Source organism: Mustela lutreola, chromosome 4, assembly GCF_030435805.1.
Source record: "Mustela lutreola isolate mMusLut2 chromosome 4, mMusLut2.pri, whole genome shotgun sequence".
NCBI classification, from domain to species: domain Eukaryota; kingdom Metazoa; phylum Chordata; class Mammalia; order Carnivora; family Mustelidae; genus Mustela; species Mustela lutreola.
The window spans coordinates 83841571-83866421 of NC_081293.1; the positions used below are offsets into that span (position 1 = coordinate 83841571).

The 24851-nt window shown below is 37.5% G+C and overlaps 2 protein-coding genes across 15 annotated transcripts in view; one reads left to right on the forward strand and one right to left on the reverse strand.

Annotated features, from left to right (window-relative positions):
- Nucleotides 1-24851, forward strand: part of ERO1B (endoplasmic reticulum oxidoreductase 1 beta) — a 67710-nt gene that overhangs the window by 40321 nt on the left and 2538 nt on the right. For 4 of the 14 annotated variants that reach the window (XM_059170381.1, XM_059170384.1, XM_059170377.1 and 1 more), the window contains 9 exons: nt 5241-5361; nt 5491-5537; nt 8681-8692; nt 10578-10604; nt 13974-14066; nt 14197-14443; nt 16150-16219; nt 18649-18735; nt 19638-19771. In XM_059170381.1, coding sequence (XP_059026364.1) covers nt 5241-5361; nt 5491-5537; nt 8681-8692; nt 10578-10604; nt 13974-14066; nt 14197-14443; nt 16150-16219; nt 18649-18735; nt 19638-19771 — 838 coding nt within the window. Of the gene's footprint in view, nt 1-5240; nt 5362-5490; nt 5538-8680; nt 8693-10577; nt 10605-13973; nt 14067-14196; nt 14444-16149; nt 16220-18648; nt 18736-19637; nt 19772-24610; nt 24840-24851 lie in introns of those variants that run through there. The other 10 variants (XM_059170379.1, XM_059170380.1, XM_059170383.1 and 7 more) reach the window with 10 other exon arrangements.
- GPR137B (G protein-coupled receptor 137B) overlaps nt 20079-24851 on the reverse strand; it is a 63848-nt gene continuing 59075 nt past the window's right edge. Inside the window, exon 8 of the transcript XR_009352693.1 lies at nt 20079-21471. The gene's annotated coding sequence lies outside the window, so the exon portion shown is untranslated. The remainder of the gene's footprint in view (nt 21472-24851) is intronic.

Consider the following 24851-nt stretch of genomic DNA (forward strand, 5'->3'; position numbering starts at 1 on the left):
TTTCAGCAAGGACATTTTTTGTTTTTCAAAGATTTTATCTATGTATGTATGTATGTATGTATGTATGTATGTATCTATCTATCCAATGTGAGCAGCCAGGAGGGGCAAAGGGAGAGGGAAAGCGAGAACTCAAGCAGTTTCCAGGCTGAGCATGGAGCCTGACTCAGGGCTTGATCTAACCACCCAAAGATCATGACCTGAGCCTCAATCAAGAGTCACACATTCGGGCACCTGGGTACCTCAGTGGGTTAAAGCCTCTGCCTTTACCTCAGGTCATGATCCCGGGATCTGATCCCAGGTCTGGGATCGAGCCCCGCATTGGGCTCTCTGCTCAACATTGGGTTCTCTGCTCAATGGGGAGCCTACTTCCACTCTCTCTGCCTGCCTTTCTGCCTACTTGTGATCTCTGTCTGTCAAATAAATAAATAAAATCTTTAAAAAAAATTTTTTTTAAGAGTCACACACTCAACCAACTGAGCTACCTAGGCAACCCCAGCAAGGATTTTTTTTTTTTTTTTTTAGATTTTTTTTTTTTTTTTTAGTTGACAGAGAGGGCACAGCAGGGGGAGCAGCAGAGGGAGGAAGAGAAGCAGACCTCCACCCACCTCCCACACCCACGTGAGCAGGGAGCCTGACACAGGACAGACCCTGGGATCATGACCTAAGCTGAAGGTAGATGCCTAACCAACTGAGGCACCCAGGCACTGCACCTGCCGCCAGTAAGAATATTTTTAAGAGATCTGAAAAAAATTTCTTTGGGTATCTGGATAGAATAATGGGAAATTAATAAAATACTCCTGTTAGGATATTTAGAATTGACAAATGTTTCATCAAAGCAAGCTGTTGTACCTAGGTTAAGGATTGACATCACTGCTTACTCTTTAATTTGTTCTCCAGTTGTCATTCTAATTATGCTTAGTGTTCAACATTCACAGTCACTTCTTGCCAGCTTATCATTTTACCTATTTTTTGATTAAAATAAAACATTTTTAGTGCTTAATTAACATTTTTAAATTAAAAATCATTTCTGTGAATATTTCTTATAGTAAATAATGTCAGTATATATTTCTTTTATAGGTATTTAACAAAAAATGCTACTCCATTCCGGAGCTCACTTGGTATGAGCAATGATGTATCAGTTACCTCTCATCAATATAGTGTTAACTAATTTTTCAACATTAGCTTATTATAAAAATGGAAGAGATGTCCTACAAGAATTTAGGATTTCATAATTTAAAAATTAGTAATTTTTATATTATGTGTAGTCCTGAAACATATAAACCATTTTACTGGTTGGATTACCACTACTTCTGTATGTGTATGTTTGTGTATGTCCCAATGATTTAAATATACAATTTTTTAAAACACTTCAGAGTAGCTTTAGAGTCATCGTCTAGTTATTTCAGTTACGTAAAACCTTTTGATTAAAACAATCTAAAGAATATTCACCCCAGTTTATTGGTATATATCTCTACACCCCTGTTCTCCGTTTTGTTTTTGTTCTGTCTTTATTTGAAGAGAAGATGACCCTTACAGATCAAATAGTAGATTTTTAAATAATTTAGCAGTTTAAGGTAAGCTCCTTTCCCTACTCCTGTTTTGTTGTTGTTGTCGCTGTTGTCTCTATGCATGGCCTCTTCTGCTTCGGGTTCCTGCTCAAATGTCACCTCATCAGAGAAACCTGCTGTCACCTGTCTGTAGAAAAGAGCAACCACTCTCAGTTCGAGTGTTGACACTGCTGACGGCTCTGAGTACCAAGAATGACCAGAGAGTGCAGGGCAGGTTATTTGGTTAATCTGTTTATTGTCCGTCTACTCCAACTAGATTGTCAGCTGCCTGAGGCTTTGTCTTTCAGGTTCACTGCTTTATCCCTAGTGCCTAGAACAGTGCCTGGACATGGTACTTGCTCAAAAAATGTTTGCTGAATGAAGTTGTTGGGTCATAAATAACCTATATAGTATGACAGATTTTTACTTTTATGTTTTCCCTTAAAACATGTTCATTAGGGGTGCCTGGGTCATGATCTCAGGGTCCTGGGATCGAGCCCCACATTATGCTCCCTGCTCAGTAGAGAACCTGCTTCTCCCTCTCCCTCGCCTGCTGCTCTGCCTGCTTCTACTCTCTATCTCTGTGTCAAATAAATAAAAACCTTTAAAAATTAAAAAAATTTTTTCATTAATAATTTTTTAAAAGATTTTTAAAAAAAAATTTTGACAGAGATCACAAGTAGGCAGAGGGGCAGAGAGAGAGGGGGAAGCAGGCTTCCCGCCGAGCAGAGAGCCCGATGCGGGGCCCGATCCCAGAACCCTGAGATCATGACCTGAGCCGAAGGCAGAGGCTTTAACCCACTGAGCCACTCTGGCACCCCGTTCATTAATAAATTTAAAGTATTGTCTAAAACAGTAGTTTCCAAATCTGGCTGTGTGTCAGAATTACTTGGGTGCTTTATAACCTATAGGTTCTCCTCACCTGAATATTTTATAATGCATTTTAATAATGCATTACTAGCAGTAAAAGTTAGAGTTGGTGATGGAGGGTGGGAGGCTCAATCCTGAGTCTACAGCAGTATTTTTTATCTGTGTCCATAAACAAAAAGACTGCACGCTAAGTTGACCTGTGCTATGTTTGAAGAGATATTTGGGTTAGGAGGTGTGGAGGACTGGATTGCATCCTCAAACATGCTGTGTAGCCTCCTAACTCTAATACTCAATTAAGTGACCATGAAAGAAAATTCATTTGGGAAAAAAAAGGTATACTTGAAAATGAAGAAAAAGCATTTGTTGAAATTGATGAATTCCCAGAATTAGGTATTTTGATTCTATGGACATTCTTCGAATCCTTTGGGAATGGTTAGCATGGTCAGATGGAACAGTTTAGGAAGAGCTTTACAAAGGGAGCAAGAAGAGAAAGCTTTGGGGAGGAGGAAGACATATTAGGGGTCCAAAGAGCATTCTCGAAATGAATGCTACCACTGTGCAAATGGAAAGAAGTTGTAGTTTCTGAATAGGCTAATTAAAATCGTGTCACAGGTGGCCCCAGGGGAAGCATGGGGATACCAGCACTGGTGTGTTTGTGGGGGGAACTCAGCCTGTGGATGCTCCCTCACCCCCACTTCCTCATCTATATGCCATGAAGTTCTTGTCAGTGTAGGTCAGGGCTTGAGAAACATTTTCTTCTGTAAATGGACAGATAGTAAAAAGCTTAGACTTCATGGACCGTACGGTTTCTCTTGCAACTACTCAGCTATGCCATAATTGCGTGAAAGAAGTGAATGAATGTGAATTATGTTCCCATAAAACTTTCTTTACAAAAAAAGTATACAGACCACATTTGGACTGTGGATCATAGTTTGCTAATCCCTTCTATAAATTAACAAGACCCGCCTTTCATGATTTGAAAAAGTATTAAAATTTTTAAGAACCACTTAAACAGGCAATGCACTTTTGATTCAATTAAGGGAATACACATTAAGGACATTGAGAATGTAAGTTTTAAGTTAAACATTGATATACTAGATTTTACTCTTGTGATTTTCACTTCCTTAAGGTATAATGATTTAAAATGTAGTTTAATATCTTAATCTTGTTGTTTTTCCTTATTGGTTGGTTAGTTGCTTTCGTTGGGTTGATATTAGCCTGAGGGTACATTCATAGGTGACCCCACATATGTGTAAACTTACATGCACACACACATTCTTTATACATGTGTACACACCGTATCTCAATGAATATATATGCTTCTGGTAGGTTTAGTATTTGTAAATAGTCAGATCAGTTTTGCAAATGAGTTTAATCAAGACCACCTCAGAGAAATTAAAAAAATATAACAGAAACTAGTGAGTTGTAAAACTTCTGTTTGAACTTTAAAAGCCACACTCCATAATTTGAATCTTTCTTTTTTTTTAAGGAAGATTTTTAAAAAATTACTGTTTTTAACTCTTGAACCAGTCCATGTCCTTGGACAGTTTTCTGTAAATCCATCTGTAAATTACCTATTTTCTGTGCCTTAACTTATATAGTGGAATATCTATATAATGTTAGGGCATAAATAGAGCCAATATTCTTCAGTTCATGTTTCTATTGTCTGTAAGTTAGAGCTAACTCGTTTGTGTTCTTCCTACTTTCTACAGAAGTACCAAGTAGTTCTTGGATGGTATGGATCAGGATGCCATTTTCCTCTTAGAGTTATGGATAATCTCAGTTATGGTCACTGAATGCTCAATAAGTATTGTTGGTTAAAAGGAAAATACACTATTAGTAATGAAAAAAAGAGGGACCATATTGTAATGGCCATATTTGGCCCTGTTTTAAGTCAGGTGCCTGCATACTATTGATTTAATCTCATGACATGAAAAGGTAGGACGCATACAAATAAAGGAGTACCTCTGTGTCAACATAGATAATTCTTTCATTTCCATGTATTATGATATTATGATCATCAATGTGTGAAGCATGATCGTTATACATTTTCTAAAAGGTATGAAAGCATGTATTTCCCTTTTCTATCCAGAACGTAAGCCTTGATAATTAAGACCATTTTCTTGATCTTTTGTATCCTTCAGAGACCTCTGTTAAAATGTCCAAATAGTGAAGAACTAGTAAAAACTCATTTATATGTCTTAACAATTTCCCGAAGTTGTGTCTGCTGTATATTGGCTTGAGAGGGTAAAAGTACTGTGTATGAACAGTGATAGAAACAAACCGTAATGTGTATTTGTTTAAACTAGAGCATTGTGTAATTCTAAGATCAAATTTGAATCCCAAAGTTATTGAGCCATTTATTTCCTAAGTCCAGAGTAGAGAATAGCAGGAAAATCTCTCTTTTTAGTATACTATATGCTAAAAAAATGTTTCTGAGCCTGTGTTTAGGTAAGTGTATGCATAGGGAAGAAATCAAATCAAGTAGTAGAACAGGTTATGATTCTGTTAGGTCTTTTCGATCCCAGTTGGTTAAAAAGTAGGAATGATGAATGCCTCTCAGAAGGGGAGGGGTGTTCTGTTCGTTAAGAGAGCACTGAGTATCCAAAGGAAAGGGAGGAGTTGTTTTTTCCTCTCAGGAGTGTAAGTTATCCCGGGTCAAGTACAATCGTGAGTGTGCTAACCACTCTTTCACTTAAATTGGACATTACTTGAAAAGCATAGCCTTTCTCTGACCTTTCAGTAGTTATGTTTGCATTACAGTGTTACATATCAGATAACTGGTGACCTATGGGTGGTTTTGATGAATTGTTTCTTGTTCAGATGAGCGATCTCCAGCTGCTCAGTATGTAGACCTGTTGCTGAACCCAGAGCGTTACACCGGCTATAAAGGGTCCTCTGCGTGGAGAGTGTGGAACAGCATCTACGAGGAAAACTGTTTCAAGTAACTGGAGGGGGTAGGGGAAGGAGGAGGAATGGCTAAAGGGAGGGTAGAGGAAGGGGAGTAAGATTCTGTTGGGAAGAAAATTATGTAAAACCATTTTATGTTTGAGTTTCACACTTGCTTTTTCAGGCCTCGATCTGTTTATCGTCCTTTAAATCCTCTGGCACCTGGCCGAGGTGGGTTTTTCATACATTTCCATGTTTTTAGAGATTATTTTCAAAATTTCTTTGTACCTAAACTTAATCTGAGTAAGTTTTCAGCTATTTTATATTTTCTTTAATTTGATCAAAAGTAAAAGTTTAGTTCATAGTTCAATATCAAGTTTTCTGCATGTTCTATGTAATTGCTGGCATTTATTGAGTGCCTGGTATGTGTCAGGCCCTAAATAAAAGAGGAGTTTCATGGTAAATAAATCAAAATATATGAGTAATCCATATAACAGAGGTTTCCCAGGAAACTCTTAAAAATCTGGATGCCCAGGCCCTACCCCAGACTAGTTAAATCAGAATGTGTAGGATTAGACCCAAGTGGTGGTGGTGATTTTTTCGTGGTTTTTTGTTTGTTTGTATTTTTAACCATCCAGATGATTCCAGTACACAGGCACCTTTGAGAACCAGTGGCTCCCAACGTGCTTCTCAGAGTTAAGTGTGCATATAAATTACTGCAGAGCCTTTTTGAAATACAGGTTCTGATTCTGTGGGTCTTGAGGATTCTAAGAGCTCCCAGGCGATGCCCAGCATGCTGACTGGTCCACACACCATGAGGGTGTGGAGGGTGCAGAGTTGTTCAGATACTCGTGATGCCTGCTGCAGAATGCTTTCCGGCAGGGTCCCTGCTTGCCCCACTGGGCTGTTGAGCAGATGCAGAATGGTGCAGAACCAAACTTGACATTTCACTGAATTGGTTTAAATTTAAGAACTGAAGCAGTGCAAAATATTTTTGTCATTAAACAGAATTTTATTATTTTGATAGCTCTGGCCTCACACACTGTATGATTATTGCATTGTAGCACATGTATGCTTTTTACTTTTTAAAACATGAATCCTAGGAAAAATTTTACTAGAAATTCGCCTTAGAAAAAAATTGAAATTATATATGTGGCTGGTATTATATTTCTGTGGGACAGCATTTTTGGAGGTTAATCAAACTTATTGGGCACATACTCCATGTGTTGTCAGCAAGGAGCCAAACCCTGGGAGCAGCCCTGTCATTGACTTGCCATTCTCTTGTTTTCTTTAGACCAGGACTGATTTAAGAACTTGAATTCCCTGGTCTAGTTGTATCTTTAAGACATTTCTGAGACCCAAAGAGACACAGAAAGGTTAACCGAAGGGACTGCCTTCAGATGCTGTCTTATAATGCAGCAAATGTTCTTTCGCAAATCATTCTGATACTGCTGGAAAAGGGAATTGGATCATGAAAAAGGTGTGCATCGTTTCTTCTCCTTTGCCTGTTTTACCCTTATAACTTATAAAAATGGAAACCACACACACACACACACACACTTATAAAAATGGAAACAACACAAAAGTTATATAAAGTAAAAAGAGAAAGCTCCCCTGCCCTGCCCCCACACCTCTGTTCCATAGTATAGAATTTGGTAGGTATTCTGCGGGTCTTTTTTATGATCACTTGTGGTTTTTCGTTTGTTTGTTTTTGTTTGTTTTTTTATTTTTAGGATTGGAATTAAATTTTTTTTTAAATAGAGGTATAATTAACATACAACATCACATTAGTTTCAGGTGTTCTGTATAATGTTTAGATATTTGTGTATATTGCGGAATGATCACAGTAAATCTTTTTAACCTCTGTGACCATAATTACAGAATTTTTATTTTTGTGATGAGAATTTATACCTTTGAAATACAGTGTTATTAACTATAGTTGACAAGCTGTATGTGACAGTCCCAGGACTTACAAACTGGTAACTTTTTTTTTTTTTATTAAACTTATTTATTTTCAGCATAACAGTATTCATTATTTTTTCACCACACCCAGTGCTCCATGCAATCCGTGCCCTCTATAATACCCACCACCTGGTACCCCAACCTCCCACCTCCCGCCCCTTCAAACCCCTCAGATTGTTTTTCAGAGTCCATAGTCTCTCATGGTTCACCTCCCCTTCCAATTTCCCCCAACTCCCTTCTCCTCTCTAACACCCCTTGTCCTAGAAACTGGTACCTTTTGACACCCTTTACGTGTCTTGCCCACTCTCCATCATCTGCCTCTGGCAACCACCCATCTTTTCTTTGGATCTATGAGCTTAGGGGTTTGGTTTTGTTTTTAGATTCCACGTGCAAGAGAGCACAGTATCTGTCCTCCTCCGGCTGACTTTGTTCCACATGAGGTCCTCAGAGTCCGTCCATGTGCTTGCGAGTGGCAGAATTCCTTCTTTTTTTGTGGCTGAATAATATGATCACTTCCTTTTAAAGCAGAGCATATAGTTAATTTAACAAAACCATCCCATGCTAAGAAATCCCTCACATCCATGTTGTGACAAATTAGAGACGTGAGACCACTGGAAAGAGCAGCACTTAGGAAGAGACAAAGGCAGAGAGAGGGTGAGGAAACCCGTCCTAAGAAAGAAGGGAGACGGAGACCAGGTGAGGGAAGGACGGGGGTCCTGGTTGCAGGTGAGAGGTCCATGCAGCAATCAGGGCACTCGGGCTGATGCTATCTGTGATGCTGTTGGCTCCGGGCTCTTCAGCCTCTCAGCCTGGCTGTGCGCTCCTGCTGAGCTGAATGGTGAGGCTCTCTGGCCGCCTCTCCTACAGCTTTTGAAAGATGGGACCTTTCTTTCCAGAAGGGAAACCTGGGCTCAGAATCCCACATCCAAAGCCGGTAAAGGCAGAGCTGCTGTGGCCCCCCGAAGCCCAGCCTCCGGCTCCTTCCCACTGTGTGGGCAGCTCCGTGGCACCCCGGTAAGGGTTTCACTGACCCCAGTTTGGGAAATACTTTTCTTAAGGTGTGTGTAGGTGGAGGAGCAGTAATTTGGAAGAGAGGAGAGAGTTGTGTGTACAATCATGAAAGGAGTGCCTGTGTCCGTTTGTTAATTACTGAATCTAGTGATCTTTACGAGTAGTTTTTGATTTTTTTCTGGTATTATTTACTGTATAAGACATATGAAGATCTTGTGCTTTGGGCCTGTATTCTTATTAAGAAGTCTCATTTGCAAGGTGACTACACCCTGACCACAGTCTGTAGTATAACTAATAGTTCAACACACAGTAAGTTTTAATCTCATTTTAAAGTAAATAGAATTGGAATCTGAACTGTGGAGGATAGTTTCTAAAATCCTGTTCATTGTTTTCTTTTTCAGGAGAAGATGATGGTGAGTTAAAATTCTTATGTTTGGGTATGCCTCAAGTGTAGAGAAAATGTTTTTAATGATCAGAATTTGATTTTTCCTATATTTAATTCAAAAGAAAATGTTTATCCTATTTTTTTCAGAAATAACTACCAACAAATGGTGACAAAAAGATTTTATAATGTAAATTTACCTTATGTTTAAAAAAACTATGAATTCCCTTTTGCTGAAGTGTTTCATAATAGAAACCAGGATTACATTCCAACTTCCCAATTCTCTGGCTATTATAATCTACTAAAATATGTTCTGAAGAAATGGAGAGAAGTTAAGATAGTTTTACCAGATAATTTGTCTTGTGACTTTATTTTCTTCATGACTTTGTAATTTATAATCTGTTGTTTTAATACTTAATCTGGTGAATAATGATTTATCAACAGTTGGTTTTTCAAGGATACCAGATGAATGTCATAATAAATTGCCCCAAAACATCAAAATAACTATTTCAACTGGATGTTTACTTATCTGTGTTCAGGGACACAGCGATGGGCATTGTGCAGGATAGAAATATGTGTAAAACATTACACCTTCACTCCAGGAGCTGACAGTATGTAGCAGGAGTGATAAGCACTGTGCATGGTGACAGGAAGTGCTGCACATACAGACTACATAAGCTGTAGGTGGTAGAGCTCTTCAGAGGCGGGACAGAGCCTGTCTCACTGGAGGGATCTGGAAAGCTTATTACAGGAAGTGATATCTGAGATGAGTTTTGAGTAATGGGACAGATATAGTCTGGTAGAATTGGATCCTGTGTGCCATGCGGAGAAAATGGCATGGCCCAAGGAGTTGGAAAGGGAAGAATCAAGCATATTTGAGGAGACCCTGTTAGAGTAGGGAGAAGTTTATGTAGGAGTAGTTTAAGTTAGCAGGATGGGAGGCCAGATCATTGAGGACTTGGGGGCTCAACTTTTCCTGGTAGCATTTGGGGTTTCTCAAGTAAACAATTCAGATCATGATCAGTGGCCCTTAGGAAGAGTTTGTTGAGTGAATTAGTATGAGGGGAAATGTTTGTGTAGTTTTTCAAAGTGTGAAGAGTCTCAGGAAACAAAGCAATTCCTCACCATCTAATTTATCCCCTAGAATCCTTGCTCAGTCATCTATGTGTTGAGTTTTTCTTACGCTTTGCTTTTCTTAAAACAGAAGTAGGTAACTTACAAAGTGCATGAATCATTTTGATCTGTATTGACTGCCATTTTTGTTGCTCTCAGAATAGTACTGATCTAGAAATAGATGTTTTAGCATTAGTACATAGGTAAGTCAGATCCCTCTGTATTCTAGTCATCGACTTTTCTGAAAAATTATCTTGAAAATTAAGGGATTTTAAAAATATTCCTTGAAATTTAATAGTCTTAGATAATTGAGGAAATACACATAGCTTTACCACTCAGGGAAAAAATGGAATAATTACTAATTTGATTTTTGTATTATAATTCACTTAGTTTTTTCTAGAATTTTTAAGGAGAGGAGTTCTATGGTTGTTATCAAAAGCAAACTTAAGATTTTTAACCTTCCATACTTAAAGATATTTAATCCTTTTAATGAATAAGATTTATATAATATTTTGACTGAAATGTTTCTTAAAATTTTTGTTCAGTTAAATGTCATTTATAAGAAAATTGTCCAAAGTTACTCATTACTTCAGGGCTTTATTTCCTAGAACCATATCCCTATTTTTCTACTTCACATGAAGCAGTGGCCACTTCTGGAGATACTCCTTAGTCTGTCATAGGAAATATTTTATATACTTAATTTATTCTAAGTTATAAATGACTATTTAAAATATTTTAACCCAAATCTCTGTGTGTGTGTGTGTGTGTGTGTGTTTTGGTTTTTTGTTTGTTTGTTTTTAAAGGAGAATCGTTCTACACATGGCTGGAAGGTAAACTTATATGTCTGCATTTTAAATTTATTGGATTCTTGTTAAAAATGTATGGATTAATTTAATATATTTTTGTAAGTTCAGGATTCATTACCTAGACAACTAATTGTAACAGAGCTTGAAAGAGAATAATATATTTTAAGTTACAGTATTTTGGATACAGTGGCTTAAAAATTTTGACGCTGTTGCTCAGCCAAGAATAATTAGCATTAGGGAAATACACAGGACAGATACTGTCCTCAGGTTTTTGTAACCGGCTTCTCAGTGTTATTTTGATTCTGTATGAAAATTAATTCTGTATATACCACCCATCCACACTGCTTTCTAGTAACCAGTATGCAAACCTACTTTGTAAACAGAGGCCTTCTTTTCGGAAGTAAGTACTATATATATATATAACTTATATATATCTTATCTATACATTTATATATAATTTATGTATTTTATATAATTTATATATATATATATGAAGTTGAGGGAAAGTAAATTTGGTTTCAGCAGATTTTAAACAATGTTTACACATGTTAATATAGCCTAAACTTGTCTAATTAAAGGATAAAGCAATATAGGTCCCAGTAGTTACTTTGCATTCTTATGTTTTCTAGTGTTGAAAATATAAATGCTATTAATGGAAAGCTGAAACATTTTAATGTTTTTAATGGATTTTAATAGCTTTGTTTAAAAAACTGGATATATTATGCTTTTTAAAAATTTACCAAATTGCCATTCATTAATGAAAACAAAAGTTTAAAAATATTAATGAAAGATAAGCAAGTTGAATGATACAGGAGATCATAACCTTATAGGAAATCTACAGAGTAAAACTAAGTACTTAATTCTATTTTATGTTTGCTAATTGGTGATGTCAACTTGTGAACATAATTTCTCTTTGTTTTTAATGAAGTGTCTACATATATTGGCCATTTTTAAGGTGAATGTTATTTATATGCCACTAATACTAGGAGTGATACTGATAAATGGCCCATGGGGAAGATGATTCTTAACTTTGTTCATTAGCTGTCTTGTAAAGACACAAATTGTGAAAAGTAATATTTAGGTTAAAAGAGGTGGTGAGAGATTCTGAATATTGATAGTGGAAGATGGAAGTGAAATGTATGGGCAATAATGAATTCTAGGGTATTCTGTATTAATCTCTTTTGTACTATCCTACTGATGGGAACCCCTGAATGTTGATATATGGTTTCAGAGAATACTCCTATTTTTATAGGCAACTGACTCAACTTTTCTGAGATTGTTTCCTCATCTGGGCCATGAAACTGACAATTGCCAACCATCTTACCTACCCAGTGTCCAAATGTCACATAATCTTATTACAGTAAATCTAGCTCTTTTGTGAGAGAAAAAATTATAGTCAATGTCTTATAAATCACTTAATGAAGGTAAATTTGAATGAAATTAAATCCAAAAGAAAGAGACCCACTCTCTAAATTGGATAGTTGAGCTTGCTCTGTATTGTTAGAAATAGAAGCTGATATAAAGAACTTCTGAAACTCAACACCTGAAAAGCAAAGAATCAAGTCAGAAAATGGGCAGAAGACATCAAAAGACACTTCTCCAAAGAAGACATACAGGTGGCTAACAGACACATGAAAAAATATTCAATATCATTAGCCATCAGGGAAATTCAAATCAAAACCGTACTGAGATACCACCATGCACCAGATAGAATGGCAAAAATTAACAAGGCAGGAAAAAACAGATGTTGGAGAGGATGTGGAGAAAGGGGAACCCTCTTCCACTGTTGGTGGGAATGCAAGTTGGTGCAGCCACTTTGGCAAATAGTATGGAGGTTCCTCAAAAAGTTAAAAATAGAGCCACCCTTTGACCCAACAATTGCACTACTGGGTGTTTACACCAAAGACACAGATGTAGTGCAAAGAAGGGGCACATGGACCCCAATATTTATACAACAGTGTCCATAATAGCCAAAACTGTAGAAGGAGCCGAGATGCCCTTCGACAGATGAATGGATAAAGATGATATGGTTCATATAAACAAAGGAATATTACTCAGCCATCAGAAAGGATGAGCATTTGCATCAATATGGATGGAACTGGAGGGGATTATACCAAGTAAAACAAGTCAGACAGAGAAAGACAATTTTATGTGGTTTCACACATCTGTAGAACATAAGGAATAGCACGGAGGACATTAGGGGAAGGGAGGGAAAACTGAAGGGGGCAGGAATCAGAGGAGGAGATGAGAGATTATGGACCCTGGGAAATGATCTGAGGGTTTCAGAGGGGGAGGGTAGAGATTTGGGTGCCCTCCTGATGGGTGATAGGAGGGTGTGTGTTGTGATAAGCACTGAGTGTTACGCAAACAATGGATCATGGAACACTACATCAGAATCAGATGCATTATATGGTGACTAACAAACATAATAACAAAATAATATTAGTCAGGAAAAGAAAGAAATAGAAGCTGGTAAATTTTTACTTTGTAAATCAGTCCTTGCAGATGTTACTTAACACTCATCCAGGAATTTCAACCAGTAAACAATGTACATTGACTGTTATATATGAGCAGAATTGTATCAGATGGAGTGCAGGAGTATGATGGAAAATTATTTTACGTAGCCTTACCGTGTTGCATACTCCGTTATTTAACACTTCCATAAGGACTTCTGTGGTTGGAACTGCATCATGCAGGAAAAAGCCGTCCAGCATTTTCCTGCCAACTGTATTGTGGGTCTTATTTGTACACTCTATTGGCACATGTGTTCTGTTCACATGATAGATAGTCAGCATATATTGTTTATTAGTTAAATTTCCTAGATGACTCTTTTCCAGGTTTGAGCTCCTTGCAAGTGGACCATACAGTTACATAGACCTGGAGAATTTTAGGGCAGAGGATTAGTAAGACACAGTAACGAATCTGGAGGAAGAGGAGAAATGGAATGCAGTCTCTTCTTCCTCCACAATCCAGTAGGTTCACAGAAAGAACATCTCTAGGGAAGGGAGCAGGAGAAACAGCCATTGTTAAGCCAAAGCAGTGACTTTGAATTACATTTGCTTTAGTTTAGCCAAACCCATGAAAAATCTGTGCTCTTGCCTTCTAGGTAGCGTGGGAGCTTGCCAGGTATATCCATAGCGCTTTGACCTCCAGAGCCCCACATTTTCTGTCTCATTCTGCATTAAGTTATCATAGTCATAACTCCATTCTAAAGTCAGAATCTTATTTTATCTTCTAGGGAGAGCATCTTGGCCTAATAATTTTATATTATTCCTTATTTTTAATGTCCTTGAACCTTAACTTTAAAAATAAGCGTGTGTACTGAATCTTCTTGATTCAGTATTTCCGTTATCTAAATGGATGTTATTTCTTTTTCAATATTTTTCTGAATAGGTTTGTGCCTGGAGAAGAGAGTCTTCTATAAGCTTATATCCGGACTTCATGCTAGTATCAATTTACATCTGTGTGCAAATTATCTTTTGGAAGGTAATCACATTTTTTATCTACAAACCTTGCCTTCCATTAGTGTAAAAATTCTTGGAGGGGGTATATATATTCTCTAGAGAAAAAAATCCTATTTATTAAAGCTGTATTTTGTATATCATTTTCTCTTTAGAAACCTGGGGTAAACCTAGCTGGGGACCTAATATGAAGGAATTTAAACGCCGCTTTGACCCTGTGGAAACTAAGGGAGAAGGTCCAAGAAGGCTTAAGAATCTATACTTCTTATACTTAATTGAGCTTCGCGCTTTATCAAAGGTGGCCCCGTATTTTGAGCGCTCAATTGTCGATCTTTATACTGGAAATGTAGAAGAAGATGCTGACACAAAAATGCTTCTACTGAATATCTTCCAAGATACAAAGTAAGAATTGGGTATCCGTGATCTGAAATTCTGCACTCCGAATAGGAATGAGGTAGTGCTTGAAATAAAACCGAAACTGACTCTGGAAAGTTAAGAAGAGGGAAAATTAGAACTGAGAAGGATCGTGGTCAGTAGACCAGGAGAACAGCCTAGTCACACTTCAGAGTCGGCTCTATTTTCAAACAGAACTTTGAGTTTTATGTAGTATCAAAGTTTAATGCTATTTTATTTTGAAGATTTATTTATCTTAGAGCAAGTAAGGGGAAGGGACGTCAGCAAGTGAGAGGGAAAGAGAGAGAGAGAGAGAGTCTTAAGCATACTCTAGGCAGATTGCAGAGCCCGTCTCAGGGCTCGATCCCACGACCCTTAGATCATGACCTGAGCCAAAACCAAGAACAGGATTCTTAACTGACTGCGCCATCCAGGTGCCCCAAAGCTTAAATGTGATTTAATGGGGTTTTTTAAAACCAGTTTTTAAAAATTTAACTTTTTCTTTCAGTGTTCCAAGATTCATTGTTTATATACCACACCTAGTGCTCCATGCAATACATGCCCTCCGTAATACCCACCACAACCACCCTCCCCTCCAAAACCCTCAGTTGCTGTTTAAATTCAGATGGTGCTATTCACATGAAAGTAGATACCTAAGAGAACATTAGCTTTACCTTCTAGAATATACCTCTTCTTAAAAAATGCTCTCTATAGAATTTCAGTTCACTGGTTGTTAAAATGAGCATGAACCAAAGTTGGATTAAGAAGTGTTTAGCGGGGCACCTGGGTGGCTCAGTGGGTTAAGCCTCTGCCTTTGGCTCAGGTCATGATCTCAAGGTCCTGGGATCAAGTCCCGGATCGGGCTCTCTGCTCCGCGGGGAGCCTGCTTCCTCCTCTCTCTCTGACTGCTTCTCTACTTATGATCTTTCTCTGTCAAACAAATAAATAAAAAATAAAATCTTAAAAAAAAAAAAGTGTTTAGAGAAGGGGCGCCTGGGTGGCTCAGTGGGTTAAAGCCTCTGCCCTCAGCTCAGGTCATGGTTCCATGGGATCGAGCCCCGCATAGGGCTCTCTGCTCAGCAGGGAGCCTGCTTCCTCCTCTCTCTCTGCCTACCTCTCTGCCTACTTGTGATCTCTGTCTGCCAAATAAATAAGATCTTTAAAAAAAAAAAGTGTTTAGAGATGCCTGGGTGGCTCAGTTGGTTAGGCGTCTGCCTTCAGCTCAGGTCCTGATGCTGGGGTCCTTGGATCCTGGGGACTGAGTCTGGCGTCAGGCTCCCTTCTTGGCAGGAGAGTCTGCCTCTCCCTCTCCCTTTGCCCCTCCTCCGTTCTGGTGTACTTGCTCTCTTTCTCTCTCAAATAAAACCTTTAAAAAAAAAAGGTTTAATTATGCATTAAAACTTAAAACATCTTTTTAACAGAGTGTTGCACATTTTTCACATAAATTGCTTTTAAGTTCAATTTTTGATGATTTTTATCATGTAATTTCTTTAAAACATTATAGTCTTATAAATTACAAAGCTATCTTATGTTGCTTTACTCTTTTATTGAGTAATTTACATGTGAACTATGTGCCACCTTTCTGTGTTATTAAACTTTACCCACAAGTAAATTACAAATTGTAAATACTTGTGGGGATAGAAAATTATGCCAGAACTCTACTACATAGTACGTGAATTTTTCGTCTGTAACTTCTAGTGTTGTCATTTCATCAGGTCCTTTCCCATGCACTTTGACGAGAAATCCATGTTTGCAGGTGACAAAAAGGGGGCCAAGTCATTAAAGGTAAAAAGTTCTTGATTGGAGGACGGGGTTGGGGAGGGGAGAGCAGTTGACTGGCTGTGTTTTAATCCCTTACATCTAAACACTTCTTGCCCAGCCCTACACCTCGTTGAAGTTGGTCTGACTGGGTTTTACTATAAATGGCACAGAAAGCCCCTTCTCCAGACTTTGCAATTCCTTTCGCCTTTCTAAGAAGGTTTGGCCACCTCTTAGTGAAGCTTCTGTTGTTAACTGACCAGTGAATATGGCAACGTTGTAAAGGTTTTTTAAAGGGTATTATTTTGAGAGAAAGTTTTCTTACTTTAAAATCACAGTGCATATTGTTTTGATTTTAAAAATCATGACTGTTCACCACTTTGAAGGCAATAAGTACTGTATTTTCCTAAAGTTTATTTTATGGAGTATTTTATGGGATGTTCGAGTTTCTGGACTATTATGCTTTTGTCTTTATAGACTCTAACATAAAAGGCAAAAATTACCTGTTACCCTGTGATATCAAAGGAGAATGTATTTTAGGAACATTTTCAAACTTCATGTTGGGAGCTCTTTGTTTTCATTTGTTTACAGCATATCAAGGAATACATTATAGCCTTAAAATGTTCATAAAAGTATTTGAAATTGAATGGCAAATAGTCTTCTGTTTGTAGCTCCAAGGTCTTATATATGTAGTTCTGAAATCCAGAAAACTCCAAAACCTGAAACATTTTTCTTATGTTTGGTGCCAATTAATTTGTTGGCAAAACCTGACCTGTACTGACGTAAGACTATTTATAGTGCTTTTTTAAAAATTCTGCTTTGTTTGAATATTGTGTTTTGCTACAGAACCGTTAATGTATATGTTAATTGCTAGGTGTTGCTACACACTCTGGTGGGGTGTTTCATAAATAATGCATGTACTATATTTCTAAAATTTGGAATTCTCAAACACATCTGGCCCTGAGATGTTTTAGATGCTCACTGATAAATGAGCACCAAGTGATCCTCCACTGGTAAGAGTCTCTTGGTGCTTCTGAAGTGAAGTAACTTAGTCACAACTGTATTTTGGTTTTGGAAAGTGTTTTTGTTTTATGATTTTTTTGCTATTGTGCTATTTTTTGCTATTTTATTTTTATTGTGATTTTTTTTGCTATTTTTATATTGCTGTTGTGGTATTGACTATAACATTAATTTGTTTTTGTCATGCTTCCTATTTTTTAAGTATTTATAGAAGTAACTCTGGTTCTCTTTGTGGAGGAGGAAGATAGGAGTGAGAAAAGAACTAACTGTCGTCTATGAATTGCTGGAAATTGTGTTTTCTATTTTTCAAAGGTGTATAAAGGAGAACTTAAGTCCTTTTTTTCCATTTCCTCCCAAAAACATGAATTACATGAGAATGAGGAGCAAAGGACTTCGGTGTTCTGTATATTGTCTTTTAGCCAGGGTCCTGTTTCTTCAGAACCTTTTTTCAGAAAGCAGCGGGCAGGGCTTCTGGTGGCCAGAGTTTTGGGCTGCTTTCCTTCTAGCTTTTTGCAATAAAATGTTTACCTCGGTACAATAAGATGAAATTTATTTTCTATGTTTATCACATGGAAAAGATGAGGAAACGCTTAGCTACTGTTAGCTTCAGATGAGACTGGCCTTAGAGTCCTAGAAACCATGCCCAGTTGCTCACAGGCAGAATAGTACCCCCCCCTCCTCACCCCCACAAGAGGAAGCAAGGATCCAGTCAGCAAACATCCCTGGAGAGGCCTACTGGCAAACACAGGATACAGAGAGAATACACCCATCATAGAGTCCTGGGATCACCGGTCCTGATGCAGCCCCCATTGCAAACAATGTGTGGTCCTAAGGAAAAAGATGAAAACTGATCATTGGTCTAAGATTGACTTTCCCATTTGGACTCACATGAGCAATACATAAAAAATAAGTCAAGGGGGGGTGAGAGGTTGGGGGAACCAGGTGGTGGGTATTAGAGAGGGCACGGATTGCTTGGAGCACTGGGTATGGTGCAAAAACAATGAATACTGTTACAATGAAAAGAAATAAAAATTAAAAAATTTTAAAAAAAGAAAAATAAATCAAACATAGTACAGATATGTTTACTACTGGCTGTATGCAGATATCAAATGGGGGCAGCAGTAAAGTTCCTTAAAAGTAAAAACCATGTATCACTTACTCTTGTTTTTCCCATCATGCCTTTGTTGGTGCTTTGCACAGAGTAGCATCTCAATAAAAAGTTCATTGAATCAGCATGTGGAATGAATGTTACGAATTTCCATGGCTAGTTGTTTTAGTGCCATGTTATGCCATGCAAATCCAATCATTTTTCTTCTTGACTGTTGAAAAATACAAGTCACTCATTAATCTTCAGAGCTTTTATTTCTTGTAAATCATACAAGTGCAGTTTAATTTATAAAACTCTAATGAGAATAAAAATATTTTCTGCATGTTAGGAGGAATTCCGCTTACATTTCAAAAATATCTCCCGTATAATGGACTGTGTTGGATGCGACAAATGCAGATTATGGGGAAAGTTGCAGGTTTGTGTTTTGTTTTCTGTTTTAAAACTATTACTAAGTTCCTGCTGGGAACTTGCAAGTTTTTATTATAATACCCTCACTGTTCGTTGAAACAGAAGATCTGAAGTATGTATGGCGTTTCTGCTTTATTGATGTAAAAGCTGAATATATTAAATCTGTATTGTATGTGTAAGAATGTTTTCCCTATTCTATGCTAATGATTCTGGCTTTATTGTATCTGTTTCTATTGGTACAGTCTTGAGATTCATTTCTGAAGTTGGTGGTTATAAATAGAATATTAGTATTTTGTAGACCCATATAAAAATAAAATATAAAAAGGCTTAATTATCAGGCTTCCATCACTGAATTTATTTTAGTGATCAAAAGAAGACCATCTAGTCACAAATAAAGTTGTGCCAAGAAGGCCCCTTTCTCTCTATATGTATCCAGTGTAAAAAGGATTGTTTGATATTTTGGCTTATTTTCTCACAAAGATGATAAGTCAGAAAAATCAGGAGACAGAATTATTTTACTTATTTTAGTACATCTTCTCTAGTTCTAATAAATTTTTAAGTGTAGTTATCACTAATAATTTCTAAGTTTTGAATTGCTAGGAGCTGTCAAGAATGCTTTCAAGGTTACATATTGAATATTATAATTCTAATGTGATATTTTCTAGGTTAAGAAAAGGCATTTTAGTAATTTATGTCCAATAAATGTTGAACTCTTCAGGTTCCTTAACAGTTAAGATAAATTTATCATGCATAAGTATGAGGAAGTAGAAACTGTATTATGCAGTTTAACATTTTGGTGAGAAGTTCAGTTCACACGAATTTCATGACTCTCATCACAGCGGCTACATATTCCTTTCAACCTTTATAGTAATTATTAGATTAATTGTTATGTGTATCTATTTTCTTTAGACTCAGGGTTTAGGAACTGCCCTGAAGATACTATTCTCTGAAAAAGAAATCCAAAAGCTTCCAGAAAACAGCCCATCTAAAGGCTTCCAACTCACTCGACAGGAAATAGTTGCTCTTTTAAATGCTTTCGGAAGGTAAGAATGGTTTTCACAGTGAGGACTTGCTGGGTTTTTCTGGTTTCAGCAAACTTTGAAGATCATCTTCTCTGCTAATGTAGTTTGTTTTGCTTTATTTGGTTGACAAAGAGAAAGAGTTATATACTGTTGTATCTGCATTCACAAGCCAGAGTCTCAGCAGGTCACGGGAAAAATTTAGTGTGAGATTGGCAGTGTTTCTGATAACCTTCTCAATTTTGTGGGGAAGATATTTTAATATTCAGCTGGTTATAGCTTGGTCAAGTACAATAACGCATCAGGAAAGGAAAGCTTGGTTGAGATGGTGATGAAAGAAATGAAAAAAGAGGAGATTAAACCTCATTGCTTTTTTTTTTCTTTTGAAGATTTTATCTATTTGAGAGACAGAGCAGATGCACACAGGAGCAGAGGGGTAGGGGCAGATGAGGAGGGAGAGAGAGAATCTCAAGCAGATTCCATCCAGCCCATCTCAGGGCTCGATTCCATGACCCTGAGATCATCATGACCTGAGCTGAAACCAGGGCTTGGAAGCTTAACACACTGAGCCACCCAGTGTGCACACACTGCTCTTTATGTTTTAAGCTGAGGAGGCATTTTCCCTCTGTTCATTCTTTTTTTTTTTTTTAAAGATTTTATTTATTTATTTGACAGAGAGAGATCACAAGTAGGCAGAGAGGCAGGCAGAGAGAGAGAGAGGAGGAAGCAAGCTCCCTGCTGAGCAGAGAGCCCGATGCGGGCTCAATCCCAGGACCCTGAGATCATGACCTGAGCCGAAGGCAGCGGCTTAACCCACTGAGCCACCCAGGCGCCCATCCCTCTGTTCATTCTTAACCCCATTTTCCCCTGCATAGACCTATAGTTTACTTTTGGTTTATGCCACACATGGTTTCAAACAATATGAATTTGCCTGCAGAGATATATATGGTACCAACTAACTGAGGAATATAGAACAGAAGGAAAAGAATCCGAGAAAAATAAGAGAAAACTGTGCTGCCCTGGGAAATAAAAAGTCAAGGAAGAATTTTTTTTTTTTTTTTAAGATTTATTTATTTATTTATTTGACAGAGAGAAATCACAAGTAGATGGAGAGGCAGGCAGAGAGAGAGAGAGAGGGAAGCAGGCTCCCTGCCAAGCAGAGCACCCGATGCGGGACTCAATCCCAGGACCCTGAGATCATGACCTGAGCCGAAGGCAGCGGCTTAACCCACTGAGCCACCCAGGCACCCTGTTTTTGTTTTTTTTTTAAAGGCGAGGGAGCCAAGTGACACAGAGATTATCTCTTTCTTTCTTTCTTTCTTTCTTTTTTAAGATTTTATTTATTTATCTGACAGGCAGAGATCACAAGTAGGCAGAGAGGCAGGCAGAGAGAGAGGAGGAAGCAGGCTCCCTATTGAACAGAGAGCCCGATGTGGGGCTCGATCCCAGAACCCTAAGACCATGACCTGAGCCGAAAGCAGAGGTTTTAACCCACTGAGCCACCCAGGCGCCCCTATTTCTTATGTTTTCTTAACAAGCATTTGTGAGCTAAAAAGGGGCAGTGAAGTGAAAAATAAAGTTCCTTCCCCATTGTGTATTTCTCCTGTTGTTGCCATGTATTTACAGCTGGCTTTATAGGTTGGGATTTCAAGCATAAGCTAGATGTAGGGTGTCCATCAATAATTACTACTTCCTGAAGAATTTCATTCACTCACTCATGAGGCCTGTAAATAAGATAAAACAGGAAAAATTGAGTTAAATTTAGAGTATTTAAATGAAATTTAAGTGAAAAATATTTTCAACAATTTACACATTTTAAATTCAAATAAGATTAAATTGAGAAAAAAACTGACGTTGACTTCCTCAGAATGTCTCTGAGTCTCAAAGAAAACATCCATAAAGGCAACCCCATCGGCTTCAGGTCTCCATCTAGTCTGGTATTTCCTTCTGCGGAAGGAAAGTGCAGAGAACTGGCTCCGAGCCAGCCGTGCTGGAGTTCTGCAGGTCTGGGCCTGCTGTGCGCTGTCCACACAGGCCTGGGCGGGTCACTCCATTCTCCCGGCTCCCTTCCATGCACTGTGAAGTGAGGGCAATAGAAAGCCTTCTCCAGAGTGAACATGAGGATGACCTGAGGTTCAATGTAACTGCACTTTCCAAACTACAAGATGGCAGCTGGGGCTGTGATGCTGCTTTACAAACCCCTGGATGGCTGGTGCTCTTGTTTTTCAGTGCTTAAGATACTGTCTGTGAAAACTGTTTTCCTAAGGGCAGTGACACTTGGAGTGGGATGCACAAGTAAGGGTACAGCCTAATTTAATCTCCTTTTTCCCCTCCAGGGAAAAACAAACACCAGTTTATCCATGTACTAATTAAAGCTCTTAAAGTAATCCTCTTTCCCTCTTCCCCCAGTTATAAAAATAATTCAAGGTCGTCATAAATTTTGGGAAAACATATGAAAGTATAATTTAAAAATAATTAACAATCACTGCTATCCCCACCACCCCGGACTGTTTCAGCATTTGACGTATTTTTAATGTGTATTTTCCCCCAACTTGTAAATAAAATATTTAGGTGTTTGTATGTGTATGTTTATATATGTATGTGTTAACAGAGTTAACAGAAAGCAATTTTTTTGTGTACTCTCCTGTTTTACTTGGCATTGTATTATAATCATTTCCTGATATTATTAAATTTTTTTCATAAGCATTATTTTGTTTTTTAAGAAGAAACTGTAACAAATAATATTAGTTTTAGGTGCACAACGTAATGAATTGATACTTGTATATATATTGTGGAACTTTCACCACAGTAAGACTAGTTAATATCCCCATCACACAGCTATAGAATTCTTTTTCTTGTGATGAGCTTTAAGGTTTACTTTCTTAGCAACTTCCAAATACATAAGCATTATTTTATTTTTTTATTAAGTTTTAAATTCTGGTATAATTAACATGGAGTGTAATACTAGATTCAGTTGTACAATATGTGATTCAGCAGTTCCCCAAAACACCCAGTGCCCCTCAGAAGTGCCTGCCTTCATCCCCATCACCTGTTTCCCCCCATCGCCCCCTGAGCTCCCCTATGGGAACCATCAGTTTGTTCTCTGTAGTTAAGTGTCTGTTTCTTGGTTTGTCGCTCTCTTTTTTCACTATATGCCAATATTCTGTTACAAGGACATACCACAATTTACTTAGCCACTCTCCTTTTAATCTTAGTTGAGCCCTACTTTTTAATTTATATGGATTCTGTACATCTACTTTTTCCTTAGAGAATGTTACAGTTTTTCTTAATAATTGTTAATGGGATCTTTTCATTTTATCTTCTACCTTATTATCAGTCCTCCTGTCCTTAATTTGGTTGTCACCTTTGACTTCTCTGATCATCTCCCATTTGTGTCTAAGTCAGACTTTGAGTGTACTTTTTCATTCTGAACACACCTCCTGCGGCTTACCTGGGCTCTCTTTTTTTAAAATTTTAGGCCTTGGTCTTTTTACCGTATCTTCATATATATTTGACAGTTTTTTTTAATAGGTAATTTAAGGTATAGCATATGATTTTACACATTTAATTTGTTTAATAATCATATTCTGTTGTTTTTCCTAATAATTAAAAACTGTCTGGATCCTTTGATATTCTGAGGATTAGAGTAAGAATTCATTTTCTGCTAATTCCAACTTACAAGAGTAAAAAGAAAATGTTGAAACTCTAGAGAGCACGGACTTTTTGAGAGGTTATATAATCATGAGACAGGATGAACTGGTGACCCTGAAAAATTACTTAATTTATTTCATTCTCAGTTTTCCTCAAATTGGAACATCAGGTTAACTTTATCTACTTTGTAGAATTTTTTTATAATGATTGAGAATATGTGTGTGATATGCTCAGGACATTGCCTGACATACTAACCTCTTGGTATAAGAGAAGTTCTTATTTATTAAGTACTTAGACTAAAGAAAGAAGCTTAACACTGTGTACTACATCATCTTATGTCATAGAAAGAAAAACATTAGATTTTTATCATTATCAACCCTGAATTGTATGTTATCATTAAACTGAGCTTATAGAATTGCTTTTTTTATTATTCCCATTCCAGAGTTTTACTTCTGGGCCGGGGCCCAAAAGCATGCCAGCATTCATTCACCTGTTCAATAATTACTTATTATTAACACTGTAAATAGTGGTGGATGTAGGGCACAGGTATTCAGCAGTAGATAAAATAAACAGTTGTTACCCCGTGGAGCTAACATTACCCTCCATGTGGTTAAAACTCCATGCAGCTTTGATTCCCCGAGAACTTAATGACAATTAGCCTACTGTTGATCAGAAAAGCCTCACTGATAATACCGTCATTTAGCACATATTTCATATGTTGTATGTATTATATGCTATATTCCTAAAACAAAGTAAGCTGGGGAAAAGGAAGTGTTAAGAAAATCACAAGAGAAAATACATTTAGGGTGCCTGGGTGGCTCAGTGGGTTAAGCCTCTGCCTTTGGCTCTGGTCATGATCCCAGGGTCCTGGGATCAATCAAGCCCGCATTGGGCTCTCTGCTGAGCAGAGAGCCTGCTTCCTCCTCTCGCTCTGCCTACTTGTGATCTCTGCCTGTCAAATAAATACATAAAATCTTTAAAAAAGAGAGAGAAAATACATTTATAGTACTATCTTTATTGAAAAAAATCTTTGTAAGTGCCCCACACAGTTCAAACTCATAGTGTTCAAGGGTCATGTGTTGGGGGACAACAAGGAAGGAGTGGACATTTGGAGAGGAATGTGCAGAATGAACTTATAAGACCACTTGTAAATGATTAGAGATTCTTTATTGTAATGAGTTATTCGTATCACTGTTGCCATCATTAATCTAGAATCTACTGATAACAAGTACCTGGCTCCCTCTGCCCCTTATAACCCAAGAGTGAAGAACTGCAGCTGGGTGTTTCGTCAGTCTTTAATAAGTAATTATAGCACATGCATTTGAAAATGGAAGTTTCATTGGTCAGTGTTGTATATATTCTTTTATTTTGAATTTTGCTTTCAAATTATGGCTCATAGAATAGTATCTTATTTGAAATATGTACACATATGAACTACATGGATACGTTCTTT